The following is a 17,886-nucleotide window of genomic DNA, read 5'->3' as shown; positions in this document are numbered from 1 at the left end:
GCATCATTACATATGATGTAAAAGTTACCTTAAGTTTTTCTGTGACCAGCCTTCTTTCCGAATCAGAGAAAACTTTAGATTCATCCTAACCCTAGTGGTGTGTGATATCAATAGCAGTAATAAAGGCCACAATCGTTTTTGCTATAGGCAAGACTTATCCTAATCTTAATCACAAGGTAGATTGCTAATAGGGGAACGAAATTGGCATTACGCAAGAAAAGCGAGATATGATCTAGATCAACGAAAGAAAAAAATGGAAGGACCAAGGTATGCAGGGTGTATCAAAACACAAAGTTGGCACAAGGAATCACTTGCGGTTCCTAAACCAGGACACAATAGACTGTAACTGGTCTACTCAGCTTGACAAAACCAGCCTACACGAAATCAGGAGATGGGACTGACCGTGCAATGATAGGTCATATTCACAAGTAAAACTAAGAAACAGTTAAAAATCTGCTGCGACTATCTAGGCAGGGAACTTCCTGTCACAGCAGAACAGACAAAAGCCCCAAGACGAAGCCAAAAAGACCAAATCAACACAAACCAAATCGGAACCAACGAGGTCCTGGGGAGGGGACCATGGGTATATAGATAGAAACCCCCCCCCCCAAAAAAAAGAAATTCAAAGAAAACCAAGAGAAAACAAGACCAAGCCCAAACCCAAACCCAAACCCAAACCCAAACCAAAACAATGACCAAAACAATGACCAAAACAAACCAGACCACAGTACTTTCTTCTGTACTGTTTGAGCAGCGAGGGAAGATCGGCCTGCGCGCGGAAAAAGATGAGCGGATTCACCATCCCGGCCAGTTTCAGGGTAGGTGGTGGAAACAAAGAAAACAGAGAGCAACAGGAAGATTTCTCCTCTCCTCTTAGACCTTTTTCTTGCCCTTGATGGCATTCTTGATGCCGGACAGGACGTCAAGCTCGGCGTCGGGCTGGTGGGGGAGGTGGAGGCCCCGCGGCGCCACAAACTCCACATGAGCCGTGGAGTTTGGCTTTTGAACGAGGGGTAGCTCCCCTGGTGGCAGCGTGGCCAACGTGCCGCTGCAAAGGACCGTCGGACGAGGAGGAGAGAGTTTCTTCTCCTTCTTGGGATTGGTGGTCTCGTCGACGGCTAGAGAGGCACCCTTGGTTAGTATGGGTAACACTTCCCACATGGGCTTCTTGAGTGACACACCCTTCTTGGCCCAGAACTGCAACCAAGTTCTCTTCTCCGCCTTCTTCGCCTCCTCCCTCTGCTGGAGGTACTCGCTGGTGACCACCATCTGGGGGTCCTTCAGCCGAGCTTGGCGGGCGAGGAGCCTATGCAAATATATATTAGAATGATGCAAACGGCAAGAGAGGCAAATCGGGCTATAAATACCGGGTAACCCAAATCACGGTCCCCAAAACCAAGGCCAGCGCAGCCAGCCCACAGGCACCAGCGATAAGTTGGCCTTTCCAGGCCATGGGATCAGGGCATTGCGCGGGGCAGACGAGAACGGTTCCGTTTGTAGCCATTTGGGCATGTGGTCAAACGGTATTGTTATGATTTACAGACCTACACTCTACGGGAGGTTGTTTACCTATATACATAGAGGCAGGTACGCACGGTTCTTCAGATCGCAGCTGTATTTTCGCTTAATTTAAAGTGATTATGACTAGGTTTGATCTCGCCCTTACTTCAAATCAATGGATCCTTTGATCCTCAGTTCAATTTTCACAATCCTTGGGCCAACAAACAACAACAAATTAAATTGTTGATTTGCAAAATTTCAGTTAAAATCGAGGTAAACCGTTTCATAGAATGAAAGATCAATGAGATTAAATTGAAGCTTTTCTGATCAGACCGTCGGGTCGCAACAATTGAATCATGGATGAGTATGATAGATTGACAAGGTTGTAAATCCTCACCAAGCAAAATCAAGATATCATCAGAGTTGATCTCCGCCGTTTCACGATGACTGGCGGGTTGTTGTTTAACAGTTGACCTTATTTTGACCTCATCCCCATGGCAGTAAGATCTATTTCACTTGGATCTGAGAAACTGTAACATATCTCCATCAAGGGCTTTTCATTACTTGAAGGCACACTGTATTTGGGTAGCAAAGCCATTCATTATTTTAGCAAGTTAAATTCAAGCAAATTAGAGCAGGGCATTCTCATTCTTTTGGCCATGAGTGGAACCCCTTTTCAAAGTTCGCTGCAACCAGGACACCTGGGGCTTCCATTTCAACGGCAAAAAAAAAGCAATTTGCCAAATGCATAACGTAGGCTGAATTGTGTTCTTCTAGGATAGTTTCGAAATCTCTCCTCCGCTCCTGTTTTTGTCTCTTTGGGAGCTCGAAATCTCGAAAGCTGATGCAGCACCCGCACTCCACAGTGCAATGGCCTCTGCCTTTCTTCCTTTTAGACCGATGCCTCTGTTCACAACATCCGCATTTCCGGCTACAACATCCACCTCGATTGGAACAATCATGAACCATTTCTTCACGCATAAACCATTTAGCATCGCGCCTTAAGCTATCATAGGCATATCTAAACTTCAATTGAAGCATGCACTCTGCTCGGTAAAGGGCGTACTCCTTTCTTGGATAATCAGCTTGAGTCCTTTCAAGCTGTTTATTTGCGGTTTCAAATTGAGTTGCATCAGAATTCTCATTATGTGTCATAGCCATAGCCTTTTGTAAGGCTATAGTCTTGTGGTATAACCATTCCTCACGCTGCGTTAATTCACGTAGAGCGTACTCGGCAGAAATAACTCGGTGAGTTTGGACCGAGCAACGTAGTTCGGCCCGCATTTAAGAAAGTCATTGTCTGCTCTGTCAAAGACAAAGGTTGTATTCGGAGGCCTATCGAAGAACCCCATGCTACTATTGTAAGGTTAGTTCAAATATGAGGCAAGAAAGATTAAGTGGAATGTACCTCTTTGATAGGAGAGACTAGGTATAAGATATGAAATTTCCATTGAATAGGGAAATATGTTAACGAAGAAGGAATTTGAGATGAGAGATACAAAAGAAGTTCCCGGGGTCCCTCTATGGCTTCGTCGCTAGGCCGCCGCTCAAAACAGATTAGTGGAAGTTTCCGTGTGGATGTAGTGTCTAATTATGACGCAATTAGCTATGATCTCATGCACCACGAAGGATGAGAAGAAGCTAGCAAAAAGACAAATCCAGGGACTAACTCAAGGATTAAAACGATGGACATGAAGGTTAGGACTACGAGGGGGGATATCACTCTGGGCTGTAATGCACTGGCTTTAATGCCCGAATACTCGTTTCCGGTCTTAGTTATGTCTGCATTTAGACCGCTTTTAGGGATCCATATACAGTGAATTGTAACAAATTCGGCACGGAGTAACTTGTAAGAAATGGATTATCTCCATTTTTGGTGTGGTTTGTGGCATAGGATATGAGTATCCGGAAATGGAGATAGTTCCAAGATCCTCAGAAGTACAGAGATAAGGTAACTAAGCCATTGGATAAGCTCTAATTTCTCTTTAAGTCTTTTCGTAATCTTCTCGACCCGAGCTAGCATAATAGCTATAAAGTATCGGCTCTCTATCATCAAGGTGCCCTTTGATAGCTTCGTACCTACCATTAGTGGATTATCTTGAATTACTATTTAACGGCAGCATTTTTAGCTTTGATCTTCAATTTTTCACAGATCACGGGCACAGCTCGATGAGAAAGTGCCACCACTGTGTTTAAATCCCGAGGTGGATTGTTGTAAGGGACTTATATTCAACTAGATATGCGTGATTCAGAGCAATAGACCGAGTTGCGATGAAAATGCTGGTTGATGGTCCATCTATGAGAGGCACAGTATGTTAATTATGTGACACCGCTCATCTTTTGATGTCAGCGATACTTGAAAGATCATTGAAGATCGTCGAGAGATTGGAAGTGAGTAGTTTGTAAAAATCCATGCCATACTACATGCGGCAGTTACATTGGAATAAGGTAGTCTCTCAAGGGTCTTTTATCCGTAAAATTTTCCGACGGATCACGAAACTGGCGAAGCCACAAGCTCACTACGATAACAGACCGATCGTAGAGAAGATGTGTTATGGAACGAAAAGTGACAGATAGGTACTTAACTCTCTGCTGACCAGGTTGTTGGAAGCATGTGAATATTCACATGCTACCACATGCTCCTAGTACTTAGTTTCCCATCTTGTAGATAGTTTCTCTCTCTCTCTTAACGCACAACAGAGATTTTCCAGTTATATCTACACTTCATAGTAGAAACTGTAATACATCTCTATCACAGGTTTATGGGACGACCCAGGTCCAAGGTGCAGAGGTTGATGTAATGTAGATGAATGAGCCTCCTTGAAGGATTTAATCCCGATAGAACGATACAATTCTCTTGCGGATGAATGGAGAATCATGACGATCGTGATAGTCCTAAAATAAACTTGCTTCCTGTTCTTCACTCAATTAGCTCTGGCAGTTTCTGTTGTTCACAGACATCTTACAATCTAGGCCACAATCAGCCATTCTGCAAGACTTTACTTGATTCTTAACAAGACAAGTTCTTACATACATGATTTAGGAAATATATGTCAAACTCCATAGGTATATTAGTTTTCCAATAGAACTCTTCGAAAAAATCAACATTGAAATGAGTCCGTTTTGGAAAACACGGCATGTGACTTGTAATCACCGATGCCGCGTACATCCAAAGCGTCAACTTGAAAGTCAAAGGTTGGCATCTCAGATTTCATAGAAAGTTCCAATCGGATGTCGAGGATAAGGACCCACTTCCGTTAAACGGCCAATTAAGGTTAGCGCTACCAGAATTCATCCCACGGCTCGTATTGATTGGCCCTCGGCAACAATAGTTCTGATGTGGATAGTATAAATAGACATAGTAAGTTCTAGAAGCAAATGGGGCTAGTAGGTATCCGTTGTCCTGAATGCATTCATGCCCCTGAATTTTGGGGGAAAGCTTTTCTTTAAAAGCCTAGGACAAACCCGCAAAGAATCGAGCACAACTTGTTTCGTGGTATTCTCGATATTCTCAGTTGCAGGGCACAGAAAGACAACCTAATATATTACATTGGAATATGCAACATAATCACAATCACACAAATCAACGGCATCAAGTTCGCTTCGATGTTTCCTGAAAATGTTCATGTCATTGAGGAGCTTTCCCCCGATGATCGCACTCTGTCTGCGCAAAAGTACCGGAAACATCTCCGTCATATAGCACAAACAGCAATATGGACTACCTACATCTACTTTGCAGTGCGGCTGTTTATCACCTTGACAACCCCGGACCGAACATGGAAGATGTGGGCAATGCTTGGCATTGAGGGTCTTTTTTCTCGTGAGTTGTTCCCTAATAATGAACACCGAACAGTCACTGATCTAGTTAGACATATCCCTGAATCACCAACGCCTATCGTTAGCCGCAACGAGAAAACCACCACACCAGACACTCCGCAAGAGATTACGAAGCAACGAAAACCTGCCCAGAGTCGATGTGTTAGTTACATGCTGTGGAGAGCCAGTGGAAATTATCCTGGATACAGTGCGAGCAGCGTGTGGCTTGGACTACCCGGCTTCCCGGTTTCGAGTTCGGCTTCTGGATGACGGGGGGTCAATTGACCTGCGTGACGCGATTGCGAAGCTAAGCACGAAGTGGACTCACCTGTCTTATCACACCCGGGGCAAGCAATCTGGGAAATCTTTTGCCAAAGCAGGAAACCTCAACTACGCCCTGTTCTCTCTACAAACCGAAGACCCGCCGGAATTCTGCACAGTCGTCGACGCAGACTCCATCCTGATGCCTGAGTTTCTGCGCGCAACACTGCCCCATCTACTTGCAGACCCGGAGGCAGCATTGCTGACCACCCGTCAGTATTTCTACAACCTGCCCCGCGGCGATCCTTTATCCCAGTCACGGGCTTACTTCTACACCTGTGAGAATACGGAACTTGATCTTCTTGGTCATGCCCTAGACGCGGGATCAGGTGCAGTCTTCCGTCGGGACGCGATTCTCGACGCGGGCGGATATCCGTCCTACTCTTTCTCGGAAGATTGGCAGCTATCGTTAATCCTAAGAGGGCTGGGGAAGCGCACGATGCAGGTGCAGGAGGTAATACAATTTGGTCTCGTCCCTACTTCTCTCGCGGGGCATCTCAAGCAGCGGAATCGGTGGCATATCGGACACTCTCAGCAGATTTCAGTGTTGTTCCCTTCTGTCAACAAGGCGATTCCAAAGCATCTGCGCTGGGACATTGCTCTCGGAGGACTGTCTATCATGGCAGGTCTTGTAACCTACACTGTTAGCTTTGCTGCTTTGCCTTTCCTTCTTTTCTCCCAAGGTGTGGTTGTTCCTGCCGGATCAGCGTTAGAGGTCAAGATTCAGCTTGCTCTGGCCATCGCTCATGTTGCATCGACATGGGCATATGACTGGGCTCGGAGTGCACATGCCGGTGTTCCATTTACGGCATTTGCACATGCAGAGAATAGCTGGCTTGCCTGTGGTAAGTTTGATTAGATACTCTCCATATTCCTGATGGAACCCGTGAACCTGGATCCTAACGTGTTGTGTTCATAGCCCATTTGCACGCCATTGTACAATTCCATCTATTCGGAAGCAAACCCAAGGGATCTTTCGTTACCGGAAGCACCGCCAATTCGAGTGAAAATGCCACATCCATTTCGCCGCTCCAAAAGGCCTACAGAGATACCCTTCAGAGTGGTGCTGTGTTGAATGTTTGTCTCTTTATTGCGACAGTAGGAGCTATGTTCTTTGCGGTCTGGGTTTGTATCTCCGGAGATGGATTGACAATTTCCAAACTGCTCACTACAATTGCTTGGCCGCCATTTTTGCACCTTTGGTTTTTGGCGATTGTCAACAATTGGGTGCCCATTGCTCATCTTTTCAATTCCCCGACATATCACTCCAGAGAGTCTAGATTGATCACCACAGTGGACGGAATATCATACCCACGAGCGGAGGTTGAAGGGGAGCTTAGATCTGAGATGTCTTTCCTCAGCCTCTGCTGCTCTTTTGTGGTGCCAGTTGTTCTTTTAGGTGCGCTCGTGGGTGTTGTCATAATGTAGGGCTTGACAACTTGGGTTTGGGTTTTACACCATGACCCTGATATTGAAAACTCAGAGAAAGGAGTCGAGAGATTCTCAAACAAAACGTCATGAGCTATGGTACGCTTTTTGCAAAGCAATTTCATATGGCCGCTTTTCTTGCCTTGTGCTAGAACATCGAATTTTAATGTGCGGGGTTTCTTCACGATGTTATTAGAGACGCCGTCTATTTATGTCCTGAGGGCTTCTCTTGTAGGTGCTCGGTTAATCGTTCTACTAACTTTCTTTATGTCAATGCATCAGTGTTCCAGCTGTGTTCTCGTAGTATCATTAGAGCGGCCCGTTGCATTGTATTAGTGTTGTAGCAGTGTCTTCAATATGTCTTTCCTGTATCTTTCCAGCTGTCTTTTAAGGTATGTAGTTTCTCATTCTAGCTAGAACAAAACCAAAAAGCACATTCACACACAGTGACCAGACACAAGTTTCTACACCTCTGGCCCCACACCCCATGATTACATAATAATCTGTCAATAAACTGTCGGTCAAAATCCCCCAGAAATTCAAATTTAGCGGGGCGCTTTTCTCCCACTTTAGGTAGGCGGTACAAATCTTAAACTGGCGGTGAGCTGAGCGGGGCTCTAGGGGTGTGCATGTCCGCTGGAAGTCAGACAATTTAACATCTATGAACCAAGGCGATTAAAATCCATAGTGCTACAATGAACCTAAAAGAATTGCCGTATCACTTTATATAGTGGTTATAAGTCCTGCTTTAGTAGAATGTGGCATAACATAGGATGATCTTGAAACGTTGGAGGATATCCTATGTGTAATCAAGAACTGATAGCAAGGCTTAACGAAGAGAACGTGCCTGAAAAAAGGACTGTGGAAGAAAGAGATTATCCCTGGTATAGAAGCAGGTCCAGACAGATAGGGCCGGGTCACTTCCTAAACAAGATCCATCAACCCGACCCCGAGAATCCATCCCGGAGACATCCCAATTGCCGTACAGACAAGCCGAGAGTCAAATTTCGACAACCCCCTTTCACTAAGGACACGACTTATCGGGCTTTGGACCTTGTACCTTGTATAAGCATCGTAATTCTATTAAGTTTTTCTGTTGATTTAATTTGTCATCTTCATTATAATTTTCGTTGTTATCATTTTTAGAATGTGTTCTAGCATGATTTTGTTCTTATTTATCCTCCCCAAGAATGAATTAATGTAGGATATTTATTTGGCTGGACCAAGCATTCTTTCCAGGTTGAACTCAACCCAGGAAGAGAGGATCTTTGTAATCAAAAAAGGGCCACGGTTCTCAATGTGCACCTCCCTCAAGGGCGGGGAACATGAATGCGTCTCGCTGCGTCAAGTATATCGCAACCCACTTCCAGGGTCGCTGATCCGCCACAAAATTGGGATTGAGACTTGCCATTGTTGAAATATGGTGTGCCAGATCCAGTCTCTCAGGCCCATTACATTCAAAGTACTGTTTCTCATTCCGTACCTCTTCAGATGTGGCGGTGTATTGGGATACGATTTGCAATGAGTTGATAAACTCTTCCTGTTTGTTAAATTCATTCAGCTTCGTAAGATGCTCCTTTCCAGGAGCAAATGATTGGAAAAGCTCTGAAAAGTGACCAAAGTCTTGGATAGAATCCAGATTAATCAAGCGAGCAAAGTTCCAAAGATCAGTGCTGTTCTAGAAAGGAAGAGATGCCTGGGCATCAAACCCTTTCCCTTCAACAAAACCTCCTGTGAACGAGGCTATAAAATCAAGGCTCGGTCGATTCCGAAATTGAGGTAGTCCAGGACAGACGAGTAGCATTGACTTTGGGACACATGAAGTGCACGAAGGCGTCCGAACAGTCCGATAGAGCTGAGCAGAGTCGGTATGCTTGTGCATGAGATGGCAGCCATGGTGATTGGCCATGGTCTCTGAGCGAGGCAGGTTCCGACAATGGAACTATCTCTTTGCTTGTGGGTCCAATATCTTGTGGATCCCCAATGTGGCTCAGGAGACACGCTATAAATCTCGTAAGTCTTGACTGAGGATACTGGCATGTGCAATCTCCGTGTGGCGATACGGCGATGCAGCGGAGCTACTTGGCATTGTTTTGAGAAGTGATCTCAGGTACCTTATAAGCCGTCCGCCCTCCTTTTCCATTTCGCTGATCACTTTTCATTTGCCGTCTGTTCATTTGGCCGCCATGCATATGTCAGCCTTGACCACATTAGCTTCTACTCTCACCCTCCTACAAAGTCCTCCTCGCCTGCGATCCCGGCTTCCTGTTGGAGAGCCTATAATGCCTCTGTGGCTCCTCAAATCCTTCCGCGTGCCCTCCCGCCGAGACCGTATTTCCAAGAACCAACCTTCAGATTAGCAGCTGGTACCAGCACTAATGTCTCTCTGCAATCCCGAGATGCCGTGATGGAAAATTTGGATTCACGTGCAGGCAGCGAATTTGATATCGAAATAGAGAGAGCTATGACGCAGAACAGCCAGGAAACGCACAAGACAGACTTGGACCTGCACCTCGACTCAGGGCTCCGAAACGAATGTCATACAGACGTGCCTAAAAGCGATCACACATACTTAATAACCGGTATGTTGGGATCATTGCTGAACTGCGATAAGCGAGCGTAGCTAATACCATCCACCAGATCATCCAGATCTATGCCCTTTGGGAGAATCTCGTGGTGACTTAGATACGGCTTTGATCCCGGCAGAACCTCAGTTACATCATGCAGGTAGGCGCGACTATTATCTTTCTGTTCGACTTATCTCGTTAACTCAAACAAGACCCACCCATTGCCTCAGCCGTTGCCCCAACTGACCTGCTAAGATGGCGCCGAGATAACATCTCGTCGCTAGGAATTTATGATGAGACTGACAAGAGCCCTGCTCCGCCCGAAGTCAGCTTGACTTGCCGGCGTGTCTTGCCATCACCTCCGACAGATGTACCAGCACGGCCTAGCATTGAAACCATTACCCAAGATGAATCCGTCATAGATGACACCACGTCCGGGTTAGAAAACCATGGAGATCAAACGGGTATTACAACAGATGGGGTGGCAACACAAATTGTCCAGGTCAATGGAACCCTCAATTAGCGAGGCTATCTCGGATAATGATGTAAGAGGCAGACTCACCGATAGTCAAGCGCGTGCCTTCTCCCGTCTTGGACCTCAAACTCGCTCTGTCAACCAATCGCAAGCCACACTAGCAAACTCTCCATCCTTTCGTCCGCGACGAAAGACAAAACCCGCCCGGCGAGATCAATTTCCTGCAGTTTCCGTTGTCATCCCTGTCCGTCGAAATGATAACGTGGTCGTAAGGGCCAGGAAGAACTCTCTAACCAGAATTGTAGTCGCTCGAGCGACAGCGACAACAATAGTGACAGCTTCGATAAAGATCGAGTAACACGCACGTCGATGAGCAATTACTCACCGTCGTCAGATGGACCTGGTTCCAAGGCAAGGGGGCGCCCACTGAGAACGTCGAAGAGGGCAAAGGGAAACGTCTTAGTCCCGAGCAATGATATCGTCGTGAAATGTCCTAATCAGTCCCAAACCCCCTCAGGGAGTGGTTTGGCTGTCTCTTTGGATCAAACACAAGAGATTTTCGGTCGCGGAGTTCTCCGTATCGAAACTCACGGTCCTCGACATGCCTACTTCATGACATTTCTTCCAGAGGTTTCTCCACCCCCCTCTATGCCGTCACCATCTGAAATGCCCCCTGAACAGTCTTCACAGCAGCCTTCCTGCTTTCAAGATAATTCTCAGAACGCATCCTCGCGACAGGTGGGACGCAGAAAACGCCATAAGCGAAATATATCTACAGCCTGTGAGGGTGGAGAGGGGCGGTCGAGCAAGCTGCCACGACACTCGCCATCTCATGATGGTCGCAACGAAGCCCAGCGAAAGCGCAAGAGGCGCTTGCGGTGGTCTTCAGAGGAGGTGGATTTTTTGCAGGAGTTAAGAAGGGACGAGGAACGACCATGGTCGGAGGTGACGAGCTTATTTTTGGACCGATATCCGGGAAGAAGTCCTGCTACGATCCAAGTATACTGGAGTACAATGCGGGCTTCGAGAAAGCAAGACTAAGAGCACGTCAGCCACCGTCTAAAACAAAGCATATATCTCAACCGTCTCTAATACATACCGCTAGAACTACATTCTTAGGGAATACTTTAATGTGGGATATCTATATGGAAGTTACGGATCGGTAAAACCTCCCTCCCCTTTAGCGTAATACCTTGTCGGCAAGTAGTGGTCCCTGTCGAAAGTCTGGTAGCGGCGTATAAGACACGGTTCGGGAACTAGTCCTTCTTACGACCAACTGGAGGGGTTATAAGGGCAGATGTGAAGCTGCTCTTCATTGCGTACTGTGAACGGCGGACCTGTGAATTACTTAATCCGGTTAGTTTTGCCTTTTTAGGTTTAGCGCCCCAATACGCCATGACTTTGTCGCGCCGATCGCCCCCTTCCTTCCCTCAATATAAAAAGCCTTTAATGCTCCTGACTGCACCAAAATCTGACATCCCTTCCAAAAAATCGATTCTTTACCAAATGGCCACCGAAAATACCTGTTCAGCGTGTAGCTGGTCCCCAACACGTCAAGACGCATGTCGTTACCAGAGTCACGTGAACCTTTTCTACGGGGTCAGCTAGGCCTCGCCAAAACCCGCCCACCGCCCAAACCCGCTCGCGAAAACCCAGCCCATGGGCCGAATTGGGTCTTAGTCAGCAAACCCGTGGGTGGGTTGTCATCCGGGAAACCCAACCCAAGACCCCAATGGGTACCCGCGATTACCCAAAAAAGCAAAAAAAGCTGACTGATCATTTTTAACACTAAGTTATGCAGTAATTTTCGATTATCTAATTGTTTCGATGGCGTAACTGATAGCTTCTAGCTGAGAATATTTGGAAAGGAACATGAAGAATACGACTTCAGGAGGACACTGAGAGGGTCCAAATCACTGATTTTAAATTATCGAACTAAAGATAATATTTTGGAGCTCACTCGAAAGATTCTCAATTGCTGAATTTACATAAAATGATCAATGTGGCCTGTAATCCCTTCAGATGTGTAAAGCACGGCGATGGGGGCAGTGATCTACATGTAGAGAATAGTTATATACAAGGTTTTGGGCCGCGCATAGCGCGGCCTCCCTCCCTTGCTAAGCCCTTGTACATGGAAAATTAAGCTAACAACATATATTAGAGAAAGAACAACCACAATTCTGCTATTTTTAGTAAGTTATCTCCTTTCTCATGGTCTATCCATAATAGTCTTCTCTTTTGGAGCTTGGAGACCTAATTCTATAGGGACTTCATAGCCCTTGTAGTTATATATTTCCAGATCGATGGCGCTCATTGTTTCAGTGTAACATCCACCCAAAAGCGTGACAGAAATAAATGACCAAAATTACATCAGATGACCAATCAGGTTTATCTACGATTTATGCATGTTTTTGGGTATTTTGGGCAACCCGCGGGTACCCGCCAAGAACCCATGGGCGGGTTCATCAAGGCCAAAACCCGCGGTGGGTTGCCCATGGGCGGGTAAGGAAATTGAAAACCCAACCCAAACCCGCGTTTGGCGAAGTCTAGGGTCAGCAATCGAGGGGTATGGTCTTTAGGCTCAAACTTGATTCTGAAAGAACGGTCTACCGGGCCACCAAACTTTGAGGTCCCCAATATCAGGTTTTTTGCGTCAAGAACCTCAATTCCTATACCTCAAATCGTTGAAGAATGGCAAGAAGACGACGGGGCATGTTTTCTCCTTACCAAACGAATTCGAGGTCAACCATTGAGTGATATTTGGCCAAAGATGACATCGACCGACAAAGAGCGCGTCGCAAAACAGACCGCTGAGTACTTGATGCAGCTTCATGAGCTTCGCTCGGACCGACTGGAAAGCATCAGTGGGCAGCCAATCTACTCAGCCTTTCTTTTTCCGAATGGCTATGGCATTGGACACGGGCCTTTTTCATCTGATGATGAGTTATGGGCTGAGATGTCGTTGGCCTTAGCTCAAGTGCCAGAGCAAGTTCGATCGAAATTGCGTCGGCGGATGCCAGCTGCGGCTCCTTATACCTTTACTCACGGCGACCTGACCAACGTCAATATCATTGTCGAGAATGATAACCTGGCAGGGATTCTGGACTGGGAATCTTCGGCCTTTTTCCCTGTTTGTGGGAATTTACCTGTGCGGGAATTGGCCTGGGGCAAGATGATAAAGAATGGAAAGACTTGCTTTGCACACATCTACCGGATCATACTGAGGCCCGCAATTTTGGGTTGGATTTCTTTGCATTGCGCAACTATCCTAAGTTGAATGAGAGAGGGCTGGCACTTCTAAAGGAATGTGGTTCGAGTTTGCCAGAGAATCAATCAATCAATCAATCAAAGTTCAATTAACCTGTTGCAGTCTAACTAGTTGCGTATGACTATGCAGGCGCTTCTCCAACCGAAGCAAGAACTCGAGACCCAACGCCGAGCGGGATCGTTCCCAGAGTATACAGATGATGCCGAAGTGAGGAGTGCAGAATCAGCCCATTCCCGTAGCCCGTTCAACCCATACCCGCAAAACCATGCCCAAACCCATACATAAGAACTAATTTGATGAACGCAGTGGAGTGCACCCTCCACTTCAATCTCTCACTCCCTTCTCATCTCCATACCTCGCTTCTCTCTGCTTCCTCCCTTGCCTCAGTTTCAGTTGATGGTGACGTTTTTGGTGGCCAGTTCTTTGGCATATTTCGTATCCCTAGCTGAGTTTCTCGCGTCTCAGCTTCATTCTCGTCATTGTCTAATACCCATCGTCTTCCACACCTAGATCCATTGCCGTGAGGCCTACCGGTTCGTCGTCGTCCTCGATTCTAGCGTGTCGGAATTGCTGGAGAAGACCTGTTTGGTGCATAAAGTTGACCACGTAGCGGGTGGCCTGCGGATTCGAAACGATCTTGTCGTAATCCATCTCGTTGATCCCAATATCCCACAATTGCTTCCAACGCTTTGTACGCGGAATGGTATACCGGGGACACTGCATCAGGATATGTTTTGGCGTCTGCGAGCCCTCGTCGCATAGACACCGGTCTGTCTCAGCGGCCTTGATTTTGAACAAGACATGTCGAAGTCCGATCCGCATTGTACGCATCTGAATCAGAATGGCACATTGCGGCTTCGACAGCCCTTCGTATAGTCGAAGTGTCTTCTTGTTCGGCGCTTGCACTAAGCGCTTTGTCGGCGCGGAAGTTGTCTCCCGCTCCCACCGCTCTCTAACTCGTTGGCGTACTGCTCTCTTGGCTGCTGCGGCGAGGCGGATTGTCGGTTTTCCCGGATCACCGCTCCCGGTCGTAGCTCCTATCCCTGCGCCAAGAAGCGCTGCACCTTTTGCTTCAGTGTCGGCATATTCATTGCCGCTCACCCCAACGTGTGCGGGGATCCACCTGATAGTGACTGTTGTTGGTTCTTGTTGGACTTGGTTCCGCGACCGGATAACCCGTATATGGTCGTAGATGCGGGTGAGAATGTATTTGCCGGATGGTCGCTTTGGGTTTTGTACCGCTTGGATAGCGGCTTGGCTATTAGAGAAGATGATCACTTCTCGTGCCTGTTCCTTTTTTGCTTTGGCGAGAGCCATCTCGATTCCGCTAAGCTCGGCAGCGTATACTGTGGATTGGGAGTCAGTCCCAAGGTATCGTCTCTGCGAACTGACACCTTGTTGGAGACTGACCATTGATGCGCCAATGTGTCCTGCGAATCCACTTCCGTCTGTAAAGAGCATTGAAGCTCGATCCTGTTGGTCACAGAGGGTATCCTCGTATAGTGTGTTGTGAGTTTTGAGTGCGGCTTCTTGGTTCTCAATGAAGCATGGGATTGGTGTCTCCCACGGTGCCAGCACAAAAGCTTGCTTTTCCTCCCATTTTTCTCCCAGAAGTAGTCGAAAAGGCTTCTTTTGTGCAATAGCCTCAGTCGGTGCCCATCTACCGAGTCTCCTTTGCGTGGGTTTCCTTGTTTCTTTGGCGGTTTGTGGGCACGCCCACTGCGGGCCGGTGAGGATCCGGATAGCGGTTTCCTCAACGGTTTGTTGTAGTCGTAATTTAATCGGAAGGAGATATAGTTCAGTATCAAGCGCCGCTCCGGCCGTCCCGCGGAACGCTCCGCTGATCAGGATTGCTGCGCGTTTTTGTATCTTGATCAGTTCGTTGGTGAGCTTATCAAGATCCCCTCTTGGCATTGACCTAGCAGCCGGACAGTACCACGCAGATAGACCCCATAGCATCTGTGGAATAATGACTGCCTGGTATACTCTCCGCATTGCGACTAGTGATGATCCCCAAGTGGAACCTGAGATCCCACGGAGCGCTTCTAGGCTGCTGGCTCCCTTCGCAGGTATCTTCCTCCGGTGTGTTGAGAAATCGAGGTATTTATCGAGCCATACACCCAGGTACTTAGCAGTACTAGTCGGTGCTAGTGTCGTTGTTGGTTCGCCAGGTAAGGTGGCAGGACCTCGAGAAATCGAGTCCTGCTCACAGGGTGGATCTGCATACTGGGAATGCACCACCATTTGTCGTCGGGAGCGGGCTCTGGGACGCAACCCCCGCATAGCAGCATGTATGTAAAGCGAGCTAAATCGGGTCAATGAATTCATCATCATCATCATCATCATCAACATGTACATTTGATCCGTGACCCCTTGTCGTGATATGTGTCGTAATATACTCGTGAATGCAGCCGTCTGGGCATTATAGAAAAATCCAATTCACCACTCTAATCGATCATCACAGACAAGACTAATATCAAATTTCTCCTGCCCTTTCCAGACCTTCCCACCAGAGTTACAAGACGCAACAATATCACGGAGATCACTTATCATACTACCAGGCCCACTAGCAAAGACACTCGTTGGGCCGCGCACCGTATTAGCCAAGAAATCATCAACCAACCGCGGAAGATCAGGATGTCTATGAACATCATCCGAAGCACTCCCGAGCCGCTCGACAGCATTAGGCTTGTCGCAACCACAGCATGCAGAAACCGACTTGGAAGGAGAGACCTGCACAGTCTTCTCTTCGATCATTGGGACCGTCAGATTGCAATTTTCCGAATCCGAATTTTCAATCGACGGCGTCTTGCTCCCCGAGTCTCTGGTAGCGAAGATTCGAATCTCAAGGTTCAAAGTCTTCCGCGCTTTCTGTAAGACATCCAGCTCTGCCGCAATCCATTCCGTATTCACCGTGTGGCGGACCGCCCAGATGAGTTCGACTCTGCGGTCTGGTGAGGGTTGCTGCTGGGCAAGTTCTAGCAGAACTGGGAGGACGTAGGTGATGCCGGTCCCGCCGGCAACGCAAATTATATTGGTACTTTGTGTCAAGTGACTGGTGATGGATTCGCCATATGCGCCGGTTAGGATAACGGGTGTTGTGGGTGTGCCGGTTGCAGCCAGATCGGCGACCTTTTTCGTCTCGCCGCTTTTCGCACGGAGGATGTATGAGTGTTGGACTGTGCCCTTTGACACGGTGGGGAGGTTTAGTGGTGTGAAGGGATGGGATTGCCAGATACTGCACTTTGGGAATGATAGGTAGTAATGTTGGCCGACGGACCAGGGGTCCTGAGTATTTTTCAGGTCGAGACGGATGACATCACCGTGTTCTGTGCCTGGGAAACGGGTGATGGTTGCATTGGCGGACTTGAAGCCCAGACCGAGAGTACCCGAGTGATCGGGGTGGTAGTGTAACAGGGCTGTACGAACGAGGCGAGCTCCGCGATCGAGGAACCAGAAGATCAGCGAGGGCCACATGAAGCACTTGAGCTTCTTCCAGTGGGCCCAGCAGGCACCGATGTAGACCATGGCGAGGATGTAGTGTAGTTTGCGGAAGGTCTCATAGCCGGTCATTCTAATTCCCCACGGCGTGCTTAGCACAACTAGTAGGAGTAACAGAATCATGGCGACGATCCCCCAGACGATGTATGTCTGAGTGACCCATTCAAGTCCGACGGTGGGCTGCGGCTGGTACATTCTCAGCTCGACGACACACCAACTGATTGTGTGCAAGGACCCTTGCACAAAGATGATATAGCCCAGCCAGCGATGGAGGAAGTTGAAGCTCTGGTATGGCAGGCCGGTGATGAGAGAAAGGAAGGATTCCCGGCTGCTCAACAGCACGGAGAGCGGGGTGAGGGCGTAAGCCAGGATGCCGATGCGGTCTGACCACGGGCCTATGCTGCTGCGGGTATTGTAAACACCAGGCATCTTTGAGACAGGCGTGACCCATGTGTTGTATATAATGCCGACAAAGCTGAAAATGAGGAGGTAGCCAGCCAACACAGCGAGGGTGAGCACTTGAAGGCGCGTTGTCCGGCCGAAGATAAATCGAGCCGCATCGGGCAGGAGAAATTTCCGGGCTAATGAGGTAACAGAGCGGCGGACCTTGTATAGACCGGCTAGTTCTGGCGTTGCTAGTGTTGGTGATATTGTTGGCACATTGAAATGCTTTAGGATGACCCCGAGGAGCAAAACTGTGCCAATGACACACCACAGAATGCCTGAATATAGCATTCCCAGGTCATGTGATGCATATACAACGTCGAGATACTCGCACGATCCTGGATCGTTGGTGCATGGGAGGCCGCGATCGTAGTATCCCCAATGAGGCTCTAGTGATGTCGCCGCGCTCAGGTTCTGGATGTGGCGAACATCCAATTTTGGAGACGACATAATGTCTTCAACTGGCCTGCGCAGTGGCCTGATTTTGGAGACCGAGTATGAGCCTCAGCTCAGTTCCAGTGACGTGGGACGACGATTCAGCGTCAGCTAGCGAAACAACAACGATT

General features: G+C 47.8%; 4 protein-coding genes across 4 annotated transcripts; 2 read left to right on the top strand and 2 right to left on the bottom strand.

Moving 5' to 3' along the window:
• Positions 1-873: 873 nt before the first annotated feature.
• On the bottom strand, positions 874-1,504 carry Pdw03_1494 (uncharacterized protein; the record flags this gene model as incomplete). The annotated part of the gene is made up of 2 exons (XM_014679537.1): positions 874-1,306; positions 1,368-1,504. 2 exons carry the CDS (start codon positions 1,502-1,504, stop codon positions 874-876), a joined length of 570 nt encoding a protein of 189 aa, XP_014535023.1.
• Positions 1,505-5,106: 3,602 nt separating this feature from the next.
• Pdw03_1493 (Glycosyl transferase, family 2) lies at positions 5,107-7,065 on the top strand (the record flags this gene model as incomplete). Its single annotated transcript, XM_014679538.2, has 3 exons — positions 5,107-5,320; positions 5,370-6,482; positions 6,557-7,065. The coding sequence occupies 3 exons, from the start codon at positions 5,107-5,109 to the stop codon at positions 7,063-7,065; spliced, it is 1,836 nt and encodes a 611-aa protein (XP_014535024.2).
• A 2,407-nt stretch (positions 7,066-9,472) lies between these two features.
• Positions 9,473-10,155, top strand: Pdw03_1492 (uncharacterized protein; the record flags this gene model as incomplete). The annotated part of the gene is made up of 3 exons (XM_066099924.1): positions 9,473-9,647; positions 9,706-9,792; positions 9,845-10,155. The coding sequence occupies 3 exons, from the start codon at positions 9,473-9,475 to the stop codon at positions 10,153-10,155; spliced, it is 573 nt and encodes a 190-aa protein (XP_065957651.1).
• A 5,659-nt stretch (positions 10,156-15,814) lies between these two features.
• Pdw03_1491 (FAD-binding 8) lies at positions 15,815-17,770 on the bottom strand (the record flags this gene model as incomplete). The annotated part of the gene is made up of 1 exon (XM_066099923.1): positions 15,815-17,770. The coding sequence occupies one exon, from the start codon at positions 17,768-17,770 to the stop codon at positions 15,815-15,817; it is 1,956 nt and encodes a 651-aa protein (XP_065957650.1).
• Positions 17,771-17,886: the final 116 nt, after the last annotated feature.

The sequence above is a fragment of the Penicillium digitatum genome, chromosome 5 (assembly GCF_016767815.1).
Source record: "Penicillium digitatum chromosome 5, complete sequence".
NCBI classification, from domain to species: domain Eukaryota; kingdom Fungi; phylum Ascomycota; class Eurotiomycetes; order Eurotiales; family Aspergillaceae; genus Penicillium; species Penicillium digitatum.
This window is presented reverse-complemented; position numbering and strand designations above follow the sequence as displayed.